This window comes from Halichoerus grypus, chromosome 4, assembly GCF_964656455.1.
Source record: "Halichoerus grypus chromosome 4, mHalGry1.hap1.1, whole genome shotgun sequence".
Classification (NCBI taxonomy): Eukaryota; Metazoa; Chordata; class Mammalia; order Carnivora; family Phocidae; genus Halichoerus; species Halichoerus grypus.
Genome location: NC_135715.1, coordinates 139,835,938 through 139,858,593, shown reverse-complemented (window position 1 = coordinate 139,858,593; position 22,656 = coordinate 139,835,938). Strand labels below are relative to the sequence as shown.

The following is a 22,656-nucleotide window of genomic DNA, read 5'->3' as shown; positions in this document are numbered from 1 at the left end:
GTTTGCACTTGGGGAAGAAGTGGTGGAAGGGAGGGAGGGGAGTAGGGAATCTTACTAATTCTTATGCCCTTTCTATAAATGTGATGATTGTAGTGAATGTGATACAAGGGAAAGTTCACAAAAGCATTTTGCATAAAATACCTGTTCAAATCAAATATGGATGTAATTTAAATGATCAATGTTAGGGGTCAGTAGCATTAAAACGGGTTTTCCAGTAAGATTTTGTAAGTAGGAAATGTGTTTTTGTTAAGAAACTCTGAGACATACGCAGAAGCATTACGCATGGTCTAGATCTGCTCTTTTGCTGCCTTTAAAATTTTGTAAATTCCTAATTTATTTCCTGATTTTTCCCCATTCTGGGGCTTAATTTTTCCCTATGTCAAACATCCAGTCTGCTCAGTTAAGGGGTGTGGGTTTTGGGAGGTCAGTGGAATTTATTATGCTATGGTGTTAGCATCCTATTGTCAATTTCAGTCATTACTTGATTGCTTACTTTATGTCTGTCTGCTTTGGCCTAAATACAACCTCAAGTGGTTCTCTGGATCATAGGCAATCTATTATTTCTTCCCATGGATTTGATTATTTTACATTACATCAGGTAAGTTTTTTTGAAGTAGCTACTGATAATTACCTCGCTATTCTGTGACTCAAGTCACTTATCCCTTCTTAAGGGGGATAGATAATCCTACTATGAGTATAATTTTATGAGATTTGCTTTCAAGCAAATTTATGTTTCTCTATTTTCTTACTGCCTGTTTTGGTTTTGATAGTTTCAAAGAAAGCATGGAGAAATCATCATATTCCGACTGGCTCATAAATAACAGTGTTGCTGAGCTCGTGGCTTCCACAGGTCTTCCGGTGAACATCAGCGATGCCTACCAGGATCCTCGCTTTGATGCCGAGGTAAGAGGAATTTTCTCATTCCAGTCTTAAGGTTCACTTGTCACACTGGTGATGGTTTGCTGGTTGAAGCAAAAGAGGGACCATCATATAGATCGATAGCAATCCCTGAGTTTATAGGCAATTTTTTTTTTTTTTTTGCATCTTTCCCCCGTGATCAGATTTTTAGCATTGCCTACTGTTGAGTAACAGAAAAACCTCCTATCTACTCTGATTTGTGGCAAAATGGGTATCTGTTATGTATTAGTTTGATGCTCTTTTACAATTGGGTACATTTTATATTAAATGTACCCATATACAAGTACCCATGCCTTAACTCATGGACATTTTATATTAAACATAGTTTATATTAAACTATGAAATAGTATTGATAAAAATGTGTATATAACATAGTTATTTCCCAATAGATGCTAGAACAACTACCATGTCTTTTAAAATTGCTCCCAAGAAATGGTAAATTGGTTTGTGTTATTATTTAATGTTAATTTTGTAGGCACATTGTGCTCTATGCAGAATATATTAAAGCAATATAGATTCTGACTTGCAAATGTTTAAATTCTAAGTATCTACAGTATCATACAGATAAATTTACATGAATTTATAAAATATCTGTGTGTGTGTGTGTGTGTGTGTGTGTGTGTGTGTGTGTATTCAATAAATTACACATTTCCTATTCTACATTGCCAAGCTAAGATCTAAAGAGTAGCAGGAGTTTTTTGGCGAGGAAGGTGAAGAGATGTGTTCCAAGCAAAGCTGAGAGAGCATGGGGGCTGAGGGGCTGGAGAGCTGAGATGAGTTAATGCTGCAGAAAGCACCAGGTAGATGAGGCTGGAGGAGGAAGCAGAGGTCAGATTGCGCCAAGACTTTGAAAGTTACGTTAAGAAGTTTGAGTATTTGTCCTAGGCAATGGGGAGCCAGTAGTTGAGTTTTAAATCAGGGAGACGCAGGACTTGTATTTTAGAAAGATCACACCACCTCTGTGGCTACAGCACAGAGGATAGATTAGCAGTAATAACTGAACGTTTAAGCTGAAATGACAACTCTGGAGACAGACAGGGATTCAGTCCCAGTCTCCAGACTCCACAGCCCTCCTCCTCAGGTCTGCTCTATGCTGTCCCATGTCTGGGGTGTGGCATGATGTGACAGGAGGCTGCAATCTAGACTTAACTTTGAACTTCAGTCATGTCATCTTTGCAGATCTCTGCAGGGAAATTTTTTATTCCCCAAAACTCACCACCTCTCTGTAGCTGCCTGGAGCTTTCTTCCCCCAGGCCATGTCCTCTAGTAGTTTCTATTAATTCTTGAGCATGGAGCTTAGCTTCTCCTACCTTGCAAAGGCTTTCACGAGCTCCCAGTCTGGGTTGGGTGTCTCTGCAGCGTTCTCCTTCGGCTGTCCCAACCCTGACCACCCTCTAGCTCTCTTCAGTTCTGATGCATTATTTCTGAGTTTTGACTTCCCTTTCTTGGGAAAGTACACAGTCTAAAGCTTCTTTAGTTGTCCTCCTTTGCGGGAAAATACCACCACCTTGGTTCTGTGATTGGCAGAGAAGAAATTATTTATAGAGGTCAATATTTGTATACTTTAGCATTATGATTGGGTTAGGACTGATTTGACAAAGTTTTGTGTTTTGCCTTGTTTCTTTCTTCCTTGCTTTTAGAGAGAGAATACTGAAGAACAGATATCTAAACACCGTTTTATGAAGGAATGCTTTCAGTATCCTATTATTGACATCAGTAATAGCTGAACAAACTGAAAGCCTTGCTATGCAGAAAAATCATTCGTTGCCAATTCCTTGTTACCAGGTCATCATGTTAGATCAGATGTCAAGGGGTCATGGTTGATTCCTATCCCAAATTTTAGTGCTATGTTTAGTATGGATTACTGTTATTCTGCTCTTCGCTTTGGATCATGAAGTCAAATTCTGGGGAAAGGAAAGAACCAACAAATTACACCATTTTAAAAAGTTGGTTAATTAGCCATATGTAAAGGTATAACGAAACATGAGGCAGTGAACACCCACTACCCAGTTTAAGAAAAGAACATGATTATTACTTGTGAATCCTTCCCTAATCCTTTCCCCCTTTGCTTTCCCTGCAGAGGTAACCCTATCCTAATATGACCTTAACATTCTTTTGCCTTTCTGTATAGTTTCATTGCATATGTCTGAATCCATGCCAAATATATCATTATATCCTACATGTCTCTGAAATTTATATACATTATATTATACTGTATGTATTCTTCTGTGGCTTGCTTTTTCATTCAACATATGTTCCTGAGTCATGTGAGTTTGCAGTTCATTCATTTATTTTCACTGCTGCCAAGTATTCCACTATATGAATAAGCCTTGCTTTATTTACCCACTATGGTGTTGATGGACATTTGGGTTCCATGTTTGGTTATTACGTACATAGCTGCTAAGGACACTCTTGAACATATCTCTAAGTGTACACGTGCAAGAGTTTTTCTGGGGTCTGTACGTTGCCTTCATCAGGGAAGGAAAAATTCTTGTCCAGTCATTGGTCTTTTTTTTTTTCTTATGGGAAACAGCACATGTAGCAAGCACAATTAATATCTCAAGAATACTTCTGCTCGTACAATTTAGTGATTTTGGATATACCATATCCTTATGTCTGCAGACTCTTACCACATCTCTTCCTGATTAATGATACAGCCATTTTACATTGTTCTCTGTGCTTATAGTCCATTCCAATAAAGCAGGCTGCTCCACTGATCTATAAAAAGAACAGTGTGGACTCCTGAGCAAAAATGCAGCAGTTTCTTCTGTGGGATTGGTCATAAAAATTTCATGCTTTTATCCAGTAGTTAGAAGCAACGATGCCTGAAGACAGTAAACTGTGGTAGGTTAAGCAGTGACTATTTCCTGAAATCACTTTCTTCCCTCTGATAAAATAAAGCATGTACTTAGACCAACATTATTTCTTGGTCTTCCACCTAAAATGCTTTCAATCTGCCACATACCTAATACTAGATTTCAAATGCAAATCTGAAGATGCATTATATATGATGTTTACATGGGTGTCTTTGCATGGTATTGGAATTTAAAGTTATTTTATGTTTCCCTTCTCATGCTAAGGGAAAAAACTGGTAAGGAATTAAGCAATGTAGATGGAGGTGAGTGAGAGAATTTTTCCTAAATGCAGGCATTTAGTAGATATGTTCTATGAATGTGTGTGTATGTTATAGTGTGTGTGTGTATTGCTAGGAAAAGCAAAATTATTTATCTGCTTAGGCTTCCTCCCTTCTCAAGTATATTTTGCCTCAGGGCATTTTGTCAACTGTTTATGTTAATAATGAATGAGACTCCAGACTAAGCCACAATGCCAAGAGGCTAAAAGGCTCCAACCTTCTCCCCGTGAAGCCTGATGTAAGATGGTGTAGATCATAAGATAAAGACAACCATTTCAGATAATATTTTTTATTAATGGTTTAAAAGTTTTCCTCAATATAAAAAAAATGTCATGACAAAATGAAATTGCTTCGTTCTTGCACCAAAAGTAATTCTGGAATCATCCTAGAGGTAGAGGGTAACTTTTATAACTGTGTTGTCTTCCTGCAAAGGTTTGAGTCCTCTCCTCTTGGTCTGCTATGGATCCATAATTTTTATCGGTAATTATAATTGAGTAGTTATTTATTACTGATAGAAAATAAGGAAATAATTTTTTAATCCAGGATTAATGGAGTAGCTCCCAGAGTTTTCTCCACTGGAAAAGGTGCTTGCTTTTTGGTTCACTACACTCATTGACTTCCCTGAATAGTTTGAAGCTGGTTAATAAGAATGATAATTTGCAGAGTGGTAGCATGGGTAATCCCTTTCAAAGCATTTCCTATTTTTCTTACAGATGTTCTCAACCTAAGTCTACATAATGAACTTAAATCTGCCAAAAATATATTTTCCTGAACGCTGGTATCTATCCTAAATTTCTCAATGGTTCAATGGCTAATTCTGACAACTTGAATTCTCTTTACTGAACATGAAGAAGGACCCCAATTCACCAGACAATGTAGTGTCCTGGGATAGAACACCCAAAAATGGATTGGTCTTCTTCTGGGGTTTTATACTGTAGATGTGTCAACTTTCAGTTAATAGGAATACTAGAGATTTCTTTAATTTACAGATGAGGAAACAGACTCAGAGAGCTGAAGTGACTTGCCTAAGGCCACACAGCTTCCTTGAGATAGGACACAGAACAGACTGGACTTTCTGATTCCTAATTGAATTCTCTGACTGGTCTCCTATAGGGACCAGCTGCTAAGGGGCTTCCTGGGCAATGGAATCACCACTCCATCTTTCCTCTATCCACAAAGGCACATAAATGTTGGCCAGTAGACCTACCTCTTTGTCCAGTCTGCTCCACTCACCTGCTGAGTCATCTTGGGCATACTACTTGCATATATATTGTAACATGTAAAATGCTATATAAATATTTTGTAAATGATGCAGTTCTATATAAATGTCAGTGAAGATATTTATCTGATTAAGGATTAAGTTTCTTCTTTTGGGGTAGGGGCAAGTTGGCAGAAGCAGGTCCTTTTCTCTAAAATGAGGGGCCATTACACAGAGCTGCAGACCAGCAGACCTTGGTTATAGACAAGCCAACTTCAATTCTCTTCATCCTCAGACACAGTGGGGAAGGAAGAGGAAAGTCTCTAGCCAAAGAGGGGAGTTAAGGGTGATTGTTTCTTGACAGTAAAGAGGGGATGGTGACACTAATCTGATAACCTGTGGGTCTTCAAGTCAGCCAGGTCTCTCTTTGTCTTCTCAGAGGAGGAACAGTAACAGATGTTAGTTACAGAGGTGGTGAAGGCTGGATGCATGTCCTGTGGCCTTCGACTACCATAGAGATGGTCACCATATCCTCTCCTCAAGGAGCCAGCAATATGCAGACTTGGCTTTTAACAAGAATGGCCAGACATCCAGGGGCCAGATTACCAAGGCACATTAAGGATGATCAAATTTCAGGAGCCAGCCACACTGTCCAGACCCAAATAATCCACCAATCTTTAAAACATATAGCTGAAAAACCGATTACTCTGGTATATTTCAAACACAGCCCCGTTGCCTACATTCAATCCACAGTATCAGTTAAGGCAATAGATAAACTCCAAAATCTCCATGGCTTAACACAATAGGAGTTTAGTTTTTGCTCCTGTTGAGCCTAAGTGGATGCCCCTGATCATGGGCACTGCACAGAGAGATGTTCCCTCTTCCATGAATGAAATTGTCCAGCAGCCACCGATGAATGACTTGCCCAGTGAACCATCTTGTGGAGTCTTCAGATCGCTAACTGGGTGCCAACCCCAATACGTCTTCTCATGTGCATTTGGTAGTTTCTTCTCCAGTTTAGACTAACACGGGACGTTTGTCAATTTGGGGATTCATGATGCCAATGGCTATTTTCTGTTAATAAGAGAGAATTTACTCTGCCAAGCTTTGCCTTAACTGTACAGCTTAGGTGGAAACTAGATTTCCAATTGAGGTGTCTTTTCTACCTTGTAACTTCTGGGAAGTCCTCACAAACTCTGCCCAAAGATACGCAGCAAGAGAATGATCCTTATTTTGAAACCTCAGTTTTGAAACTGTTGGTCTTCCTTTTAATAGAAACTACAAAGGGATGTGTTTCATGTGATATGAAGCCCATCCCAGGTGCTGCCAAGAGCTTGCTGTGAAGGCTATGGGGCAGATAATCATAGTTGTCTACCTGCTGTGTGTTCTCTTTGTGATTGTATTAAATATTTAATGGAGGTCCCTCCTTGTGGGGAGCAGAGCAACTTAGAGGGCAGCCACTGTGATTACTTGCCTTCCGTCTGCCTGTTTGAGTTGACTCTGAGGAGCGGCACCTGCTGGGCTTGATCGCCTGCATGGTTTTAAGGCCAAAACTCCTTGGTTTATGGGTGGAAAATTATGACAGAATGGTTATATAAAATACTCGCAGAGCCAGAACTAAATTTCTGAGCTTTAAATTCTGCAACCTTATGAAGATCGCTCTATGTTTATTCTGTTACAAGGCTCTGTTACATCCTCCATGAAAAGGATGGAAGACAGAAAAGATATACCTGATTATATTTATTTATAGTGGCTCAAGAAACACTCGTGTTCACAGGTTATCATGTAGGTGGTAGGTTTCGTAGTTTTACCCACCATTTGCTCCTTGGGAAGAGGATGCCCATCCTCGGCTCGTGAAGACACTGACAGACACCATGTGTATTAATTTTCTATCGCTGCCTAACAAGACACCACAAATTCAGCAGCTTAAGACAAACACTCATTTCTTATCTCACAGTTTCTGTAGGTCAGAAATCTGGGCATGGCATAGCTGGGTTCTCCACTCCAGTGTCACACAGGCTAAAATCAAGGTGTTGGCCAGGTGGCATTCTCATGTGGACTTTGGCACTTTTCAAAGCTTATTCGGGTGATGGCAGAATTGAGTTCCTTGCAGTTGTAGACTGAGCTTCCCCTTTTCTTAATGGCTGCTACTAAAAGGTCTCTCTCAGCTCTTAGAGATTGCCCTTAGGTACTAGCCATATGGTCCTCTCACAACATGGCAGCTCATTTGCTCAAAGCCAACAGGAGAATCTCACCCAGTTGGCTGTGACAGAGGCTTACATGATGTCGGGAGTGACTTACATAATCACAAGAGTGGCTATCCCATCACCTCTGCCACATAACATAACCTAATCAAGGAAGTGATGATCCTGTCATATTTACAAGTCCTGCCCACACTCAAGGGGAGAGGATTCTACCAGACTTGTACAAAGTGGAGGGTAGCAGGTGGGAATCTTAGAGGCCATCTTTAGAATTCTGCCTACCACACTATAAAAATAACCACAAAAAATATCCCTTCCATATGTCCTGCTATGGAAAAATGTCTACAAGAAAAAAAGCCACAAAGAAGTATGTATAGAATAGAGTATAGAAGTATGTATAGAATGATAAATGTACATATATACACATATTTTTCTTTTTTTTTTTATTTAAAGATTTTATTTATTTATTTGACAGAGAGAAACACACCGAGAGAGGGAACACAAGCAGGGGGAGTGGGAGAGGGAGAAGCAGGCCTCCTGCTGAGCAGGGAGCCCGATGTGGGGCTCGATCCCAGGACCCTGGGATCATGACCTGAGCCGAAGGCAGACACTTAACGACTGAGCCACCCAGGCGCCCCTATACACATATTTTTCTAATAGACCCCTCAAACCTAACATGTCCAAAACTGAGCTGACAATCTTTTTTCTCCCAAGCCTACTCCTCTCTCTATCTGTTTCCCTCTCTCTATTAAGGCAACTCAATCCTTCCTGATGCTTATGACAAAAATTTTATAGGCATCATGCTCTCATGTTACACATCTAACTCATCAGGAAGTCTAGTTGGCTCTACCTGCAAAATTTATCCAGAACCTGATCACTTTTCACCACTCAACTGCTACTACCCAGGTCTAAGTCACCCTCATCTCTGGACCGTTTCATGGCCATAGCCTCTTAATCTCTCCCCCTCTATGCTCTATAGCCAGATGCTTTTGAATTTTAATCATATCATATCACAACTCTGCTCACAAACTCTTCAAAGTCTCCTTATGTCATCACTAGAGTAAAAGCCAAACTCATAATTCTTTCAGAGGTTTCCAATATCCTACACAATCTGGCACCTCATCATCTGGCCCCAGCCCTGACTCCTACATTTCCAGCCACACTGGACTTTTTGTTATTCCTAGAATATACTGCTCACACACCTACCTCAGGGCCTTTCCACTGGCTATTCCCTCAGCTGAAATACTTTTCCCCCTGTATCTGTGTGGTTCAAATCCTTACTTCTTTAAAGTCATCTTTCAAATGTTACCTGATAATAAGGCCTGACAACCTTGATATTAAATCCCCTTTATCTTGCTTTATTTTTTCTCTGTAATTCCTAAGACCTTCTAACATGTAATCTATTTCTGTATTTTTAAAAAATTTTTTGCCATCTGTCTTCTCTCACTAGAATGTAAGCTCAACAAAGGTGAGGATTTTGTCTGTTTTGCTCATGATTCTCCCCAACAACTGGAACAATGTTTAGTACTTAATAGTCATTATTGTTCAACGTTGTTGGATATTTTATCTATGTTATTTATGAACGTATATATTGTTGAATATATCATAAATTGATGCATGAGCATATTATATATTTGTAGGAAAAGATAGGAAGAACTTACACTAAGTTGTTAATAGTTGCCATGTCTAGAGATGGAAAGATCAGAGATTTTGATTTTATTTTTACTTAAAAATTTCACAAGTATTTGTATTATTTTCGTAATCAGGCAAAATTATACAGATATTTTAAAATTTTAGACCCTTTATATCTTATGTGAAATTATATTTTGCCAGGCTATTCTGAGCCCTCTAAAAGCTATAAATTATTACTCAGAACCAGAACTGAAATAATGCAAGATCTAAGTACATTAACTTGCTTTGCCGTATCTTTGGGGAATTCAGATGGTTATTTTCTATAGCCCTAGCCAGCGTAGACTGCTGCATGGATTTTATCCTAAGATCTTTCTTTGCCTGAGACTGTCCCCACAGCTTGTACATAAAGTGTCTTTGCGGATGAGCTGCTGCTGTATTAGGTGATTCCTTGGAGTGCATACTCTATTTACAAATACAGTCATCCTGAAACAGTTATTCTGGTCTTGCTTTTAGCTGGAATTGTGCTTATGAATTCAACTCCCAATAATTAGTTGCACTCTAGTGCCTTATCTGTGAAGCTTTCTGCCCTTCTTTTCATACTAGATTCAAAAGAATACCTTAAAACAAACACACTAATGCACAACAAGGCATTATTTAGTCATTATAAGGTATAATATTCTGTTGCTTAATTTAGTATTTCCCCCCATTTGTATAGTTATGGAGAGAATTTTCAGAGCCATTATGTGCAGAGTTTGTCCTCTGTCTGCAGCAGGAATGAACAACTGGACCCAACATTTAAATAGGAAAGGTTCGGGAAGGTGGGGGGGATGGCAGAAAATAACTAAAAAGTAGGGCAGGCCTTATGCACGGATGGTTTGGTGGTGTATGTATTTGTTACAAATTTAGGAGCAGTGGGAAACTCATCAGTACCCAGATCTCCTCTGCCATGGGTGGCTGATGCCCAGAGTTACACAGTTAAATATAAGGTGTCGTGACCCTAAATCCATCACGCTTCAATCCCATGCAGTTTTTCCATCTGAAATTCTTTCTCTGATTTTTTTTTTTATTATTAAAGCCTGTTGAAGACAACTCAATAGTTCTTGCCCTTGTCATGTAACACTTAAGGTTAATGGGGGCTCCAGGCTCTAAATCCTTTGACTTAGAGCATTAAAGCCCATTTCGCCTGTCAGAGCCTCATAGCCAAGCACTCCCGTAGTCTGGGATGCTGAGTGCTAGCCCAGCAGGACAATTCATTATCTATTTCCTATAATGTCTTCTGGTCTATCAGCTATGCTGCCGTCACAAAGGAAATGTGCAAAATTGAAACCATTAAGAGATAGAGCTGCGTGAATCTGCTGAAAAGCATTTGCTTACCAGTAATCTCTCAGTCACTGATACTTAGTGTAAGCCAGTTTGAGATACCTTCCAGGGAGTAAGGTTTGAAGACTGGACGGTGCATATAACAATTCCAGATGACCAGGAAGGTGAGGAAGGTTAGGAGGATTAATAAGACTTGAATAAGGTATAGAATGGGGTAGCTGTGGGGAGTGAAGACAGAAAGGGGTCCCATGGTTCTAAGAGTGGAACAGACTTTGCTGCATAGGTGGTGAGGAAGATACTTCAGTTCTTGGCCCAAAGGTCAGTTATTTTTCTAGGAATACTTTTGTCAGAAATTTAAGGAATCATTGGTAGGTATGTTCCAGAAGCCATTAAGACTGATCCTATGTGTAGGTAAGATAGGCAAAGAGAAACTGCCTCTCTACTGTTCCAGAAAAACCAAGGGACTGATGTCAGAACATCTCCACCCTCAGCTTGTCCTAGTACCAGAATTTCTCTCTGGTGGATTGACATTTGGGAGATAAAGTATTGTTTTAAATTATTGCTGGGGTGCCTGGGTGGCTCAGTCGGTTAAGCATCTGCCTTTGGCTCGAGTCATGACCCTGGGTCCTGGGATGGAGCCCCTTGTCAGGCTCCACGCTCATCGGGGAGTCTGCTTCTCCCTCTCCCTTTGCCCCTACCCGTCCCCCTGCTCATGCACTCTCTCTCTTTCTCTCACTCACTCTCTCTCTCTAAAATAAATAAATAAAATATTTTAAAAATAAATAAATATATAAATATATAAATAAATAATTACTAAAATTGTACGTATCTTTGTAGGGAAAGGAAACACCTTGAATATAAAGAGTAGTGTTATAGTACCACCAATTCACTTAACATTTCCACTGACCATCTTTGAGAGGCTGGAAAATATGACAAGTGTATTTTGATGGCTCCAAGTAGATCCGTTTACTGGGAAGGCCCAATGAAGACAGACACTAGACAAAATTTTTAGGTATACACATCTTTAATTAGAAAGAAGTAGGCACTCCCCGATAATATGTTTATTTTAACTGTAGCCTTCTAGAAAGGCTGCTTGGTCTCACGTGGTCTAACATTTGGGACTCTAACAATGTGAGTTTTAAACTGAGAATGATCGAGCAGGAACCCTGTGGAACAGTGGGGCAGATATTTGGGGGCAGGTATTCCTCTCAATATTAGTAATATTTATATTTGCAAAACACCTTACAAATTTTGAAACCCTTTCACACATATTCTTACAAAACAACTTGAAAAATAAGAAAAAGCACAAAGGGAAAAAGATGAGACTTGGCTATAATGCTAAAATCTGAAGACAGCCAGTGTTAACATTCTGGTGCACATGAGATAAATGTAAATAACAAAATTGAGACAGAAAGTTTTGGTGACTTGGTCGGGGTCAAGAGACCAGAGATATTTTTGAGCTCCATTGACTGATATGATCTGAGGACTTGGGGTTATGTGATGAACGGAGATGATTCTTTCCTTCCTACTTTGTTATTCCTGTTCATCCCTGTTTGGGACTCATTCTTCAGGTGTCTTGTGCTTCCACTGATGGGCTTCATCTCTTCTCCTTCACCCCTGATATATGCTCCCAGCCCTTGATGTTTCATACGGTCATATTAACTAAATTGGATTTGTTTAACTTTCCAGAAACAACAGCACTGTCACAGATAGACAAGTCATGGGGGGGGAGGGGGGCGAGGGGATTGCCTTAGTGATCTTAAAATAAAAAAATTCACTCTCGTCATACTCTGCTGTCCTTCTTACTCTCCATGTCCTATCGTGCTGGGCTCATCAAGCATGCTGATCACTACCACTCTCTCTTCCCTATTCTCATTGCCAGTTAGTGCCAGTTTCACTTCCTTCCCTCATCTGCAGTGGGAATGATTTAAAGACATTCTCAGCATTCTCTTTTGCCCCTCCTCTCCTCTTGTGCTCAGCCCACGCAAGCCTCCAGCATTGGATCAATGCAGCTCCGCTCTCTCAGTGTGGTCTTCCTCTCCTCCAGAACTAACCACTTGACTTCTGTTTCTCATCCCATCCCTTCTTGCCTTGCCTTTGTCTTCATTTATCCTTCTGTGCTGCTAAATTCAATAACCCATTTTTGGTGCTTATCTTATTTCACTATTCTGCAAAATTTGACACTATTGTTCCACTTTAGTTCTATTTAGAAAATAACTTTCCCCCATGTCTACAAGTAATTCATTATCCAAAATTTAGAAAGCAGAAACAGTAATTTAAAAACTCCCATAGGCAGAATTCTTTCACAATGTATACATGTATCAAATCATCATGATGTACACATTAACCATGTTACAATTTTGTCAGTTCTGCCTCAGTCAAGCAGGGGGTGGTGGGTGGGGGAGAAAAGTGGTGGCCAGAGCTGAGCAGGGATGGAGGAATGAACAGGTGGAACAGAGAGGATTTGAGGGTCAGTGAAACTATTCTGTATGATACCATAATGGTGGATAAAGGTCATTATGCAGTTGTCAAAACCTGTGAAATGTACAGCATCAAGAGCGAACCCTAATGTAAACTGGGGACTTTGGATGATAATGGTGTATCAGTGTGGGTTCATCAGTTGTAACAAATGTACCACGCCGGTGAGTGATGTTGATAGTGGGGGAGGCTGAGGTGCATGTGTGGGGCAAGGGATGGGAACTCTCTGTACTTGCACTCATTTTGCTGTGAACTTGAAACTGTTCTAAAAAAGTAAAGTCTATTTAAAAAGTAAAGAAACAGAAACTCCCATAGGCAAACAATTCAGAGGGGACCATTGTGGTTATATTTCCAGGATTTTCCAATGTATATGATAAGTGTTTTTATACCTACAGACACCCACAGTTATCACTTAATATATTAAAATTTTCCACGTTTAACAAATATTCTTCTATAGCATGATTTAAATTAGATGGATAATATTCCATCGTATAGGTGTGCTATGCTTTACTTAACCAAATCCCTCCAGTTGAGTATTCAGGTTATTTCTAAAATAGCATTATCATTAGTAATCCTATGGTTTACACCTTTATATGTAAACTTTTGTGTACAGCTATAATAACTACCATAGAATAAATTTCTAGACACAGGAATTGATGGGTCAAAGGGTATTTATACTTTTTAGACTCTGGATACACATCAATAAATCTGTTTCTGGAAAGGTTGTAGCAGTGTATTCACACAATAGAAATGCTACAAAGCCTTGAGGTTACGAGCTTTGGAGTTCTTTTCCATCCCCGGCACTGACCCCACCTTCTTCATTCTGCCCAAAATACCATGTCCCCTCAGGTTCAGTTTTCATCCTTTTCGTCTTTTCCTTGCACAAGTTCTTCCTTGATGATTTTACTCACTTCGTCCAAACCAGAGGCTGATGACTCCGAGGTGAGTGCCTCAGCTCCTCCTTCTCTCCACCACCTTCCCAATTGGAACTTGAACTCGGAATCATTTCGCTCAGACTTCCTGTGTTCCCCACATCAGGGAATTCCAGCCACTCTTCCTCAACCCAGAAATTTCCATGTTATCCTTGGCAGGGATGGTAGAACCTCCCCAGAATAGAAAATTCTTTGGGGCAACTAGAATAATTTTTGGTAAACAAAATTCTCTCTTATTTCACTGATAAACAGCTTAAGGTTTGTTTTTCCTCACCACCAGCCTCTCAAGCTGTCTCTCTCCTTGTTTCTTTCACTCACTGCATGTCCTTGTCTTCTTGCACTGCGACCTCGTGCCTCAGCTGCTGCAGATCTCCTAGGAGAGGTTAGCATGGGGCTACAGCTGTCCCCGAGTTGGCAGAGGCAACCATACCTCCTGCTCCGTGCTGGCTTGGGACTACCGACCCCTGGGTATGACCCTCAGCAGAACAAAACAGACCCAGACATTCTAGCGCTGCTGCGGCTAGCCCCAGTCTGTAGCTGATGCCTCCCAGACCACTGTCCAATCCACCTCCTCCTCTTCCTGCTTACTAGCATTGCTGTTGAGTCAGACTTCAGCTGGAGGGAAAGAAAGAAAACCACTTTGTTTCTTTCAGAAGATAACTTTGATGGATGTGTTTGTTATTGCCTGACTTCCTTTGAACCAGTCTCTCCACTTTCAAGGCAGTTAATCTCTCTGAGTCTTATCTGAGAGGGAGGAAGTGAACAGGACCTACCTGCAGGGTTGTTTTAATAAGTATATGAGATAATGCTTGTGAAGGTGCTGAACCCAGTGCCTGGCAGGAACTGAACATCCAGCAAACATTAGCTCAGCATCATCAGCGCCATCACTGTCCTTGAAGACCCACTTATAAGGATCTAAAGCTACTCTTATTTTCTCTAAAAAGGGTTGCTGGCTTTTCTATAGTATTTTGAGATTGCTTTACTTGGACACTTATTTTATCTTAACTATTTCTATTTTTACTACACTGTGAGCTCCTCACACAACTGTTTAAATTCATTTTTATATCCTCCAAACCCAGCCATGTGTCTGGTGCATAGGAGGTGGTAAATAAATATATGTTAGAAGAGTCTTGACTCTTAGCTCACACTATTCTCGAAAATCACTTTCAGTTTGGTTGCAAATCTAAACGTGAAAGCTAAAACAACAAAGATTCTAGGAAAAGAATTGGAGAATATCTTCATGAGCTAGGAGTAGGGAAAGATTTCTTGAGCAAAACCAAACAAATACTTTAAAAAAAGAAATGAACATGCTGGTATCAAGAATAGAAGATATCTGGAAAATTAATTTCTCAGAGAAAAACCAAAACAATCTAAACATAAAATTTAGGTGTGTAAATGAACTTCCAATTTCAAATGTTTAAAATATGTAGCACTTAATTTCTACAATGAACATTGTAGAAAAAGAGTACCTTTATTTCCCCAATAACCATGATCTAAAACCTTGATGTCTTTTTTTTTTCCCTATAGTATTGGGATGACAGGTTGACCTTTCTCACGAGATATCAAGGTCATATGAACTCACCAACACCCTATCAGTCTTTAGTAGCTCTTACCTAACAGTTAGATATGGACCATTGGTTTTAATATTAAGTGGAGCTTATTACTGAATGATGGTTTTTGATCCTAGTAATTATATCTTCCTATTTTAAATATATCATCTGACAGTCTGCTAGAGTATAGAAAGATCTCTGAACCTCTACATTTATCATATATTTTTGCAACTTCAATTTTTTGTATATGATTTTATAATATATATAGTGAATTAGTGATGTTAAAAATATAGAGTATTGGGGCACCTAGGTGGCTCAATCGGTTAAGCATCTGACTCTTGATTTTGGCTCAGGTCATGATCTCAGGGTCGTGAGATCGAGCCCCACTGGGCATGGAGCCTGCTTAAGATTCTCTCTCCCTCTCCCCACCCTCCTACCCCCACTCAGGTGTGCTCAATCTCTCTCTCTTAAAAAAAAATATATGTAAGAGGGTTCCCCTTTCTCCACAACCTCTCCAACATTTGTTGGTGGGAATGCAAGTTGGTACAGCCACTTTGGAAAACAGTGTGGAGGTTCCTCAAAAATTTAAAAATAGAGCTACCCTATGACCCAGCAATTGCACTACTGGGTATTTACCCCAAAGACACAGATGTAGTGAAAAGAAGGGCCATATGCACCCCAATGTTCATAGCAGCAATGTCTGCAATAGCCAAACTGTGGAAAGAGCCGAGATGCCCTTCAACAGATGAATGGATAAAGATGTGGTCCATATATACAATGGAATATTACTCAGCCATCAGAAAGGATGAATACCCAACTTTTACATCAACATGGATGGGACTGGAGGAGATTATGCTAAGTGAAATAAGTCAAGCAGAGAAAATCAATTATCATATGGTTTCATTTATTTGTGGAACATAAGGAATAGCATGGAGGACATTAGGAGAAGGAAGGGAAAAATGAAGGGGGAGGAAATCGGAGGGAGAGATGAACCATGAGAGACTATGGACTCTGAGAAACAAACAGGGTTTTAGAGGGGAGGGGGAGGGGAGATTGGTTAGCCCCGTGATGGGTATTAAGGAGGGCACGTACTGCATGGAGCACTGGGTGTTATACGAAAACAATGGATCGTGGATCACCACATCAAAAACTAATAATGTATTGTATGGTGACTAACATAACATAATAAAATTAAAATATATATATGTATAAATATATATATGTATATATATAGAGAGAAAGAGTATTAAAAGTATATATGCATTTGGCAGCATTATAAGCTCAAAACATTTTTACTAACAGATGCGCCCAAACAAAGAGAAATATTGACCACTAGTTTAATTAAAATATTTTAAATACTCAGAACAGAAACTGTTGCTAGAATTTTTGTCTGGTGGTATGATCATGATCAAGAGTTTTACATCCAGCTCTCTGTGGCTACAGGGACTGAGGGAGGTATCACTGGTGTGGGGTCTTTTGGTTGATTCATATTTGGTTGGGGCTTGATCTCCTTAGGATGTCTATTGTGATGCTTTAAATTAAAAGAGGCAGGTGAGTGTATGCATTTAAAAAGAGATTATAACGTGTCTTTTTAAAAGCTATTTTTAAATGTCTGTTATGAAGAGTGGTAAGCTGTAAGTCAGAAATGGGTAAATAATGTTTAATTTTAATTAATTACTTTCTTATATCCTAGGCTGACCAGATATCAGGGTTTCATATAAGATCTGTTCTCTGCGTCCCTATTTGGAATAGCAACCACCAAATAATTGGTAAGGTATTACCTAAATAGTTTAAAGTTCTTTTTCTTTTTTCATTTTTTTTTCATTTGGGGGGGCAGGTGAGGGGCAGAGGGAGAGAGAAACTTACACAGACTCCCTGCTGAGCGTGGAGCCGAGGCAAGGCTCCGTCTCATGCCCCTGAGATCACGACCTGAGCCGAAACCAAGAGTTGGATGCTTAACCGACTGAGCCACCCAGGCGCCCCAGTGCAACCTTCTTGTATAAAGAAAGACAAATTTACTTTAAAATACACGGTATCTTTTTTACACTTGATCTTAGCAAAAAGGCCAAGAAGTGATACCTGCTCCCCTCTTTATGTCCAGGACTCATCAACCTATGTTTCATTCTCTCATGTAATTTCGTAAGTGCAGACTCCTGATGAATTGACATTAACCGGAACAATGAACAAAGATTTATTCTTTTAACCAAAGACCAATAATTCTGAAGTTGGAGGGGTTCTCAGAAATCACCTAATACGGCTCTCCTACCTTACCTTGGGGAAATTGAGGTGGGATGGCGGAATCACACAAAGACCAGAATAAAGTCACAGAATGTTAGTAGCAGGATCGGGATTACAAGTCAGGCCTCCTAACTCCTATACAAATTTTCCCACTACATCTGTGTTTTCCATCTATGCTTTTACACATGGAGTACATGCAAAGGAAAAAGAACATGCATTATTAGACATATACGGAGCATGTATCTTTCTGTCTGGATGATTCTGAAATAGGTTATACTTGACCCAGAATAACAGAACTGTGGGCCAAAGCAGCTTCCAAGTTTTTTCTCCCTCCTTTGCTCCTTTCCCTCCCCTCAGAACCTCTGTCAGGAAAGTATCAAACCCAAGAAAGAAGTCAGTGGGTAAAGTAGAGAAGTCATAAAGAGTGGAGGCGTTAAAATTATTGAAACATAATTAAAACATGATTTTTTTTCTAAGAGACACAAGGTAACTAGTGCGTTTGCCTTTCTTGGCCTCCCTCCAACATTGTCTGTTAAACTGTAGGACACTGCTACTTACCAGAGGATTTAGTATACTGTAAACATTGTCAAGACTTGAACTGTAACAGAATTTTTTTCATCAGTTCGCTTAATTTGCAGAAAAATATTGGTACGTTAATGAACATAAAGATTGTTCTAAGAGTTGGGGATTCGAGCCCCTAGTACAAAGTGTTGAATTGCATCATGTATAGTTTTAAGTATATTTAAGTTTAGAGAGAAGAGAAAGTGCATAAGAAACATTGTTTCTGTGCTATCTGTTGATGTCCAATGGCAATCTCAAATACGGTCCTAGCTTTCATTTGTAACAGTAAACATCTGTTATTCTTTCCAGATTAAGACTGCAGTTTGCCTATTACACGCTAAAGATTTGTGTTTCATTATATACGTCATTATATGTGTCTTCTAGCATATGATGACTTACTTCCCTAGTGGGAACGTAGGTGTTTTAAAAAACACAGGTATGCTTTAGAATTATGGCTATTTTTTTTTTGTACCAAATGGGGACACAGGAGAATGTTTTTCAAGATTGTTCAGTTTTTCTGGTTAGAGTTGTATGTTTTGAGAGTCTTGCCCCAAAACATCTGGTACAATGCCGGAAATGAACTTTGGAAAGAGGAAGTACATAGGAATTAAGTTTGTTAGAAGTGTGTGTACCCCATCGGTAGAGGGCAGCAGATCTAACTTTGCCTTGAAGGTTAACTGCGCCACAATCCCCCACATTTCTTGAACGTTCACTCCATGTGGAGCAATATGCTTTAAAACATTCAAACATTATCTCATTTCATCTTCATAACCCTCTGAGACAGTGAACATTTTAATCCCCATTTTACAGATGAGGATTTTCAGTGCTAAAAAAGTTAGGTAACTTGTTCAAGGTAACAGCTGATGGTGGCGTTGAAATGTGACCTGAGACGGTGTGACACGAGAGCCCACGTTCTTAATCACGATGTCATCCTGCCTCACTCAAGCACTGTGTTCCACGGGATTGAAAACATAAAAAATTACATAAATATATGTAGACACACATATGTATATACACACAGTTATTAATACTCAGTGGTATATCTAATTGCATATATGTGTACATGAGTGTGTATATTTGTCAGATATATCCGAGTCACTGTGCACTGTCATCTTGAAAACCATTTTCAAGGCATCAGACTGATGCTCAGTAGAACTCCAGGCTTCACTGTGACCCGGTTTGGGTATCACAGCCTCGAAGATAGACTGTATCGCTGTACCTCAGATCTGTCCCATGGCGACAGCAGGCAGTGGGAAGACCAGGGATTAAACTGAGTGTCTGAAGTTACCTAAGGGAGTTATTGAGTCAGCTGGGCTTTATTATATTATAGTAATACAGTGGCCAGTGCTAAAAATGACCACGTCAACCAAACTCTTCCCACAGGAGTGGCTCAAGTGTTAAATAGACTTGACGGGAAAGCTTTTGATGATGCAGATCAACGACTTTTTGAGGTAAGAAAATAAATTTGTGAACCAAAGGCTAGGGCTGAGTCACCAATAGTCTCCTGGTTGCAGCTTGCCAAAATCTGTCAAGAGTATGTCTATAGTCACGAGACCGCCAGCCAGCTCCGCAGCAAGTTTGGCCATCTCCTTTCTTGTGTTTTCAAGCTTCCCTTTATTCCAGTCTGCCCTCTAGCTGGAACGGTTGGCCTTGAACAGGCATCCTTCTAAACTTTGCACCAACAAAGTAGCCAACATGAAAACCTCATGATTATTTTTTCTCTAGGAGAGAATACCTCACAGCTTCTTTACTAACTGGTTCTAGATCTGTCTTTCTTCCTCTTAATAACATTTACCTCATGGGTATGCTCACTTGGTTTCCTCACCAAAATATTTTATAGCCTAGCCACTAAAAGAGGGTGCTTTAGTTTAATGGAATGGAAGTAGTAAAACCAGTCCGTGACCTAAATAAATTAAGAACACATTTGGTAAGACTGTAAGTATGTTTTTAAATTTATAAAGTCATTTCTTCACCATGACATTATGTTAATAATTTTTTCTCATGTGCAATGTGAGCTATAAAGTTGTTACATGACAATAGTAATTAAGAATTTTAATGTGCATATTTCCCCAAGGCCTACCTCTGTGTACAATAAAATTATATTTTCAGACCCATTTCTGATGACTGCCTGCTTTCATATTAGATTATACCAATGAGTTATTGCAATTTTTAATTAGTGGGCTTTCTCTTTCCTAGGCTTTTGTCATCTTCTGTGGCCTGGGCATCAACAACACAATTATGTATGATCAAGTGAAGAAGTCTTGGGCCAAGCAGTCCGTGGCTCTTGATGTAAGTCAGTATTTATGTCCAAATCATATGCTTAAAAGCCCTAATTTTATGAGAGAAAAAAGGTCCTTGTTATGGGACTAATTTCTCAAATTTTAATTACCTATTCATTGGGCTTTAATTATTTTAGAGTCATGTGTTTGAATTTGATGAAAGCCACAGACCCTCTCTAGAACAATGCACCTATGCACACAATTTTGCATACAATTTTGGGGAGTTCACAGATTCCTTGAAGACCATCCATATGTTGCACAGTTAGATATAGATTTTATGTGTTAGGCTTATTAAAAGTGATGATGCAAAAACAATTTGTTAGGATTTATTTAAAATTAAATGCATTTTGAACTTATTTTGAATATGTATAGGTAGTCTGGAAATTCACAACTTTTCTTACCATAGAAGAACCCTTCACTGTGAAAATATGTGACCCAGGTGGGGGAAGCTGCTCCTGTCATTCTCCAACTCCCCCGCCGTGTACACCTCCCACCGAGAACTCCGACCTATTCCCCAGACCTAAACTGCATGTCCCCTCAGACTAAGTCCCAAAATAGTTCTCCCTGGATCCCAGCTTGTTTCTTTTCTCAAATGGTACGATGCTCTTTTAAAGTACTAAGACGGTAAACTCTACTTACAACATTAGAACAGAAACTTAAAGATTTAAAAGTATTCTGCTCCAAACCCATCATTTTTTTTTAGCTGCAAGTAGCTATAGCATTTTTTATTATTTAAGTTCAATTAATTAACATATAACATATTAATACTTTCAGAGGTAGAGGTCAGTGACTCATCAGTCTTATATAATACCCACTGCTCATTACATCACATGCCCTCCTTAATGTCCATCCCCCAGTTACCCCATACCCCCACCTCCCTTCCCTCCAGCAACCCTCAGTTTGTTTCCTATGATTAAGACTCTTATGGTTTGTCTCCCTCTCTGATTTCATCTTGTTTTATTTTTTCCTCTCTTCCCCTATGATCCTCTGTTTTGTTTCTTAAATTCCACATATGAGTGAGATCATATGATACTTGTCTTTCTCTGATTGATTTATTTCTCTTAGCATAATACCCTCTGGTTCCATCCACGTTGTTGCAAATGGCAAGATTTTATTTTTGTTGATGGCTGAGTAGTATTCCTGTGTGTGTGTGTGTGTGTGTGTGTGTGTGTGTGATATATATATATATATCACATCTTCTTTATCCACTCATCTGTCGATGGACATCTCAGTTCTTTCCACAGTTGGGCTATTGTGGACATTGCTGCCATAAACATTGGGATGCACGTGCCCCTTTGGATCACTGCATTTGTATCTTTGGGGTAAATACCCAGTAGTGCAATTGCTGGGTCATAGGGTAGCTCTATTTTCAACTTTTTGAGGAATCTCTACACTATTTTCCAGAATGGCTGCTCCAGCTTGCATTCCCACCAACAGTGTAGGAGGGTTCCCTTTTCTCTGCATCCCCACCAACATCTGTCGTTTCCTGACTTGTTAATTTTAGCCATTCTGACTGGTGTGAGGTGGTATCTCATTGTGGTTTTGATTTGGATTTCCCTGATGCCGAGGGGTGTTGAACATTTTTTCGTGTGTCTGTTGGCCCATCCGTATGTTTTCTTTGGAGAAAGGTCTGTTCATGTCTTCTGCCCATTTCTTGATTGGATTATTTGTTCTTTGGGTGTTGAGTTTGATAAGTTCTTTATAGATTTTGGATACTAGCCCTTTATCTGATAAGACATTTGCAAATATCTTCTCCCATTCTGTCGGTTGTCTTTTGGTTTTGTCAACTGTTTCCTTTGCTGTGCAAAAAGCTTTTTATCTTGATGAAGTCCCAATAGTTCATTTTTGCCCTTGCGTCCCTTGTCTTTGGAGACATGTCTAGCAAGAAGTTGCTGCGGCTGAGGTCACAGAGGTTGCTGTCTGTGTTCTCCTCTACGATTTTGATGGATTCCTGTCTCACATTTAGGTCTTTCATCCATTTTGAGTCTATTTTTGTGTACAGTGTAAAGAAATGGTCCAGTTTCATTCTTCTGCATGTGGCTGTCCAGTTTTCCCAACACCATTTGTTGAAGAGACTCTTTTTTCCATTGGACATTCTTTCCTGCTTTGTCAAAGATTAGTTGACCATAGAGTTGAGGGTCCATTTCTGGGTTCTCTATTCTGTTCCATTGATCTATGTGTCTGTTTTTGTGCCAGTACCATACTGTCTTGATGAT

At 39.5% G+C, this 22,656-nt stretch overlaps 1 protein-coding gene across 1 annotated transcript in view; it reads left to right on the top strand.

Annotated features, from left to right (window-relative positions):
• The window catches only part of PDE11A (phosphodiesterase 11A), a 390,891-nt gene that overhangs the window by 194,216 nt on the left and 174,019 nt on the right, over positions 1 to 22,656 (top strand). Inside the window, exons 6-9 of the mRNA XM_036099160.2 lie at positions 771 to 903; positions 17,056 to 17,131; positions 19,545 to 19,612; positions 20,358 to 20,450. Of these exons, the coding sequence (XP_035955053.2) occupies positions 771 to 903; positions 17,056 to 17,131; positions 19,545 to 19,612; positions 20,358 to 20,450 (370 nt within the window). The remainder of the gene's footprint in view (positions 1 to 770; positions 904 to 17,055; positions 17,132 to 19,544; positions 19,613 to 20,357; positions 20,451 to 22,656) is intronic.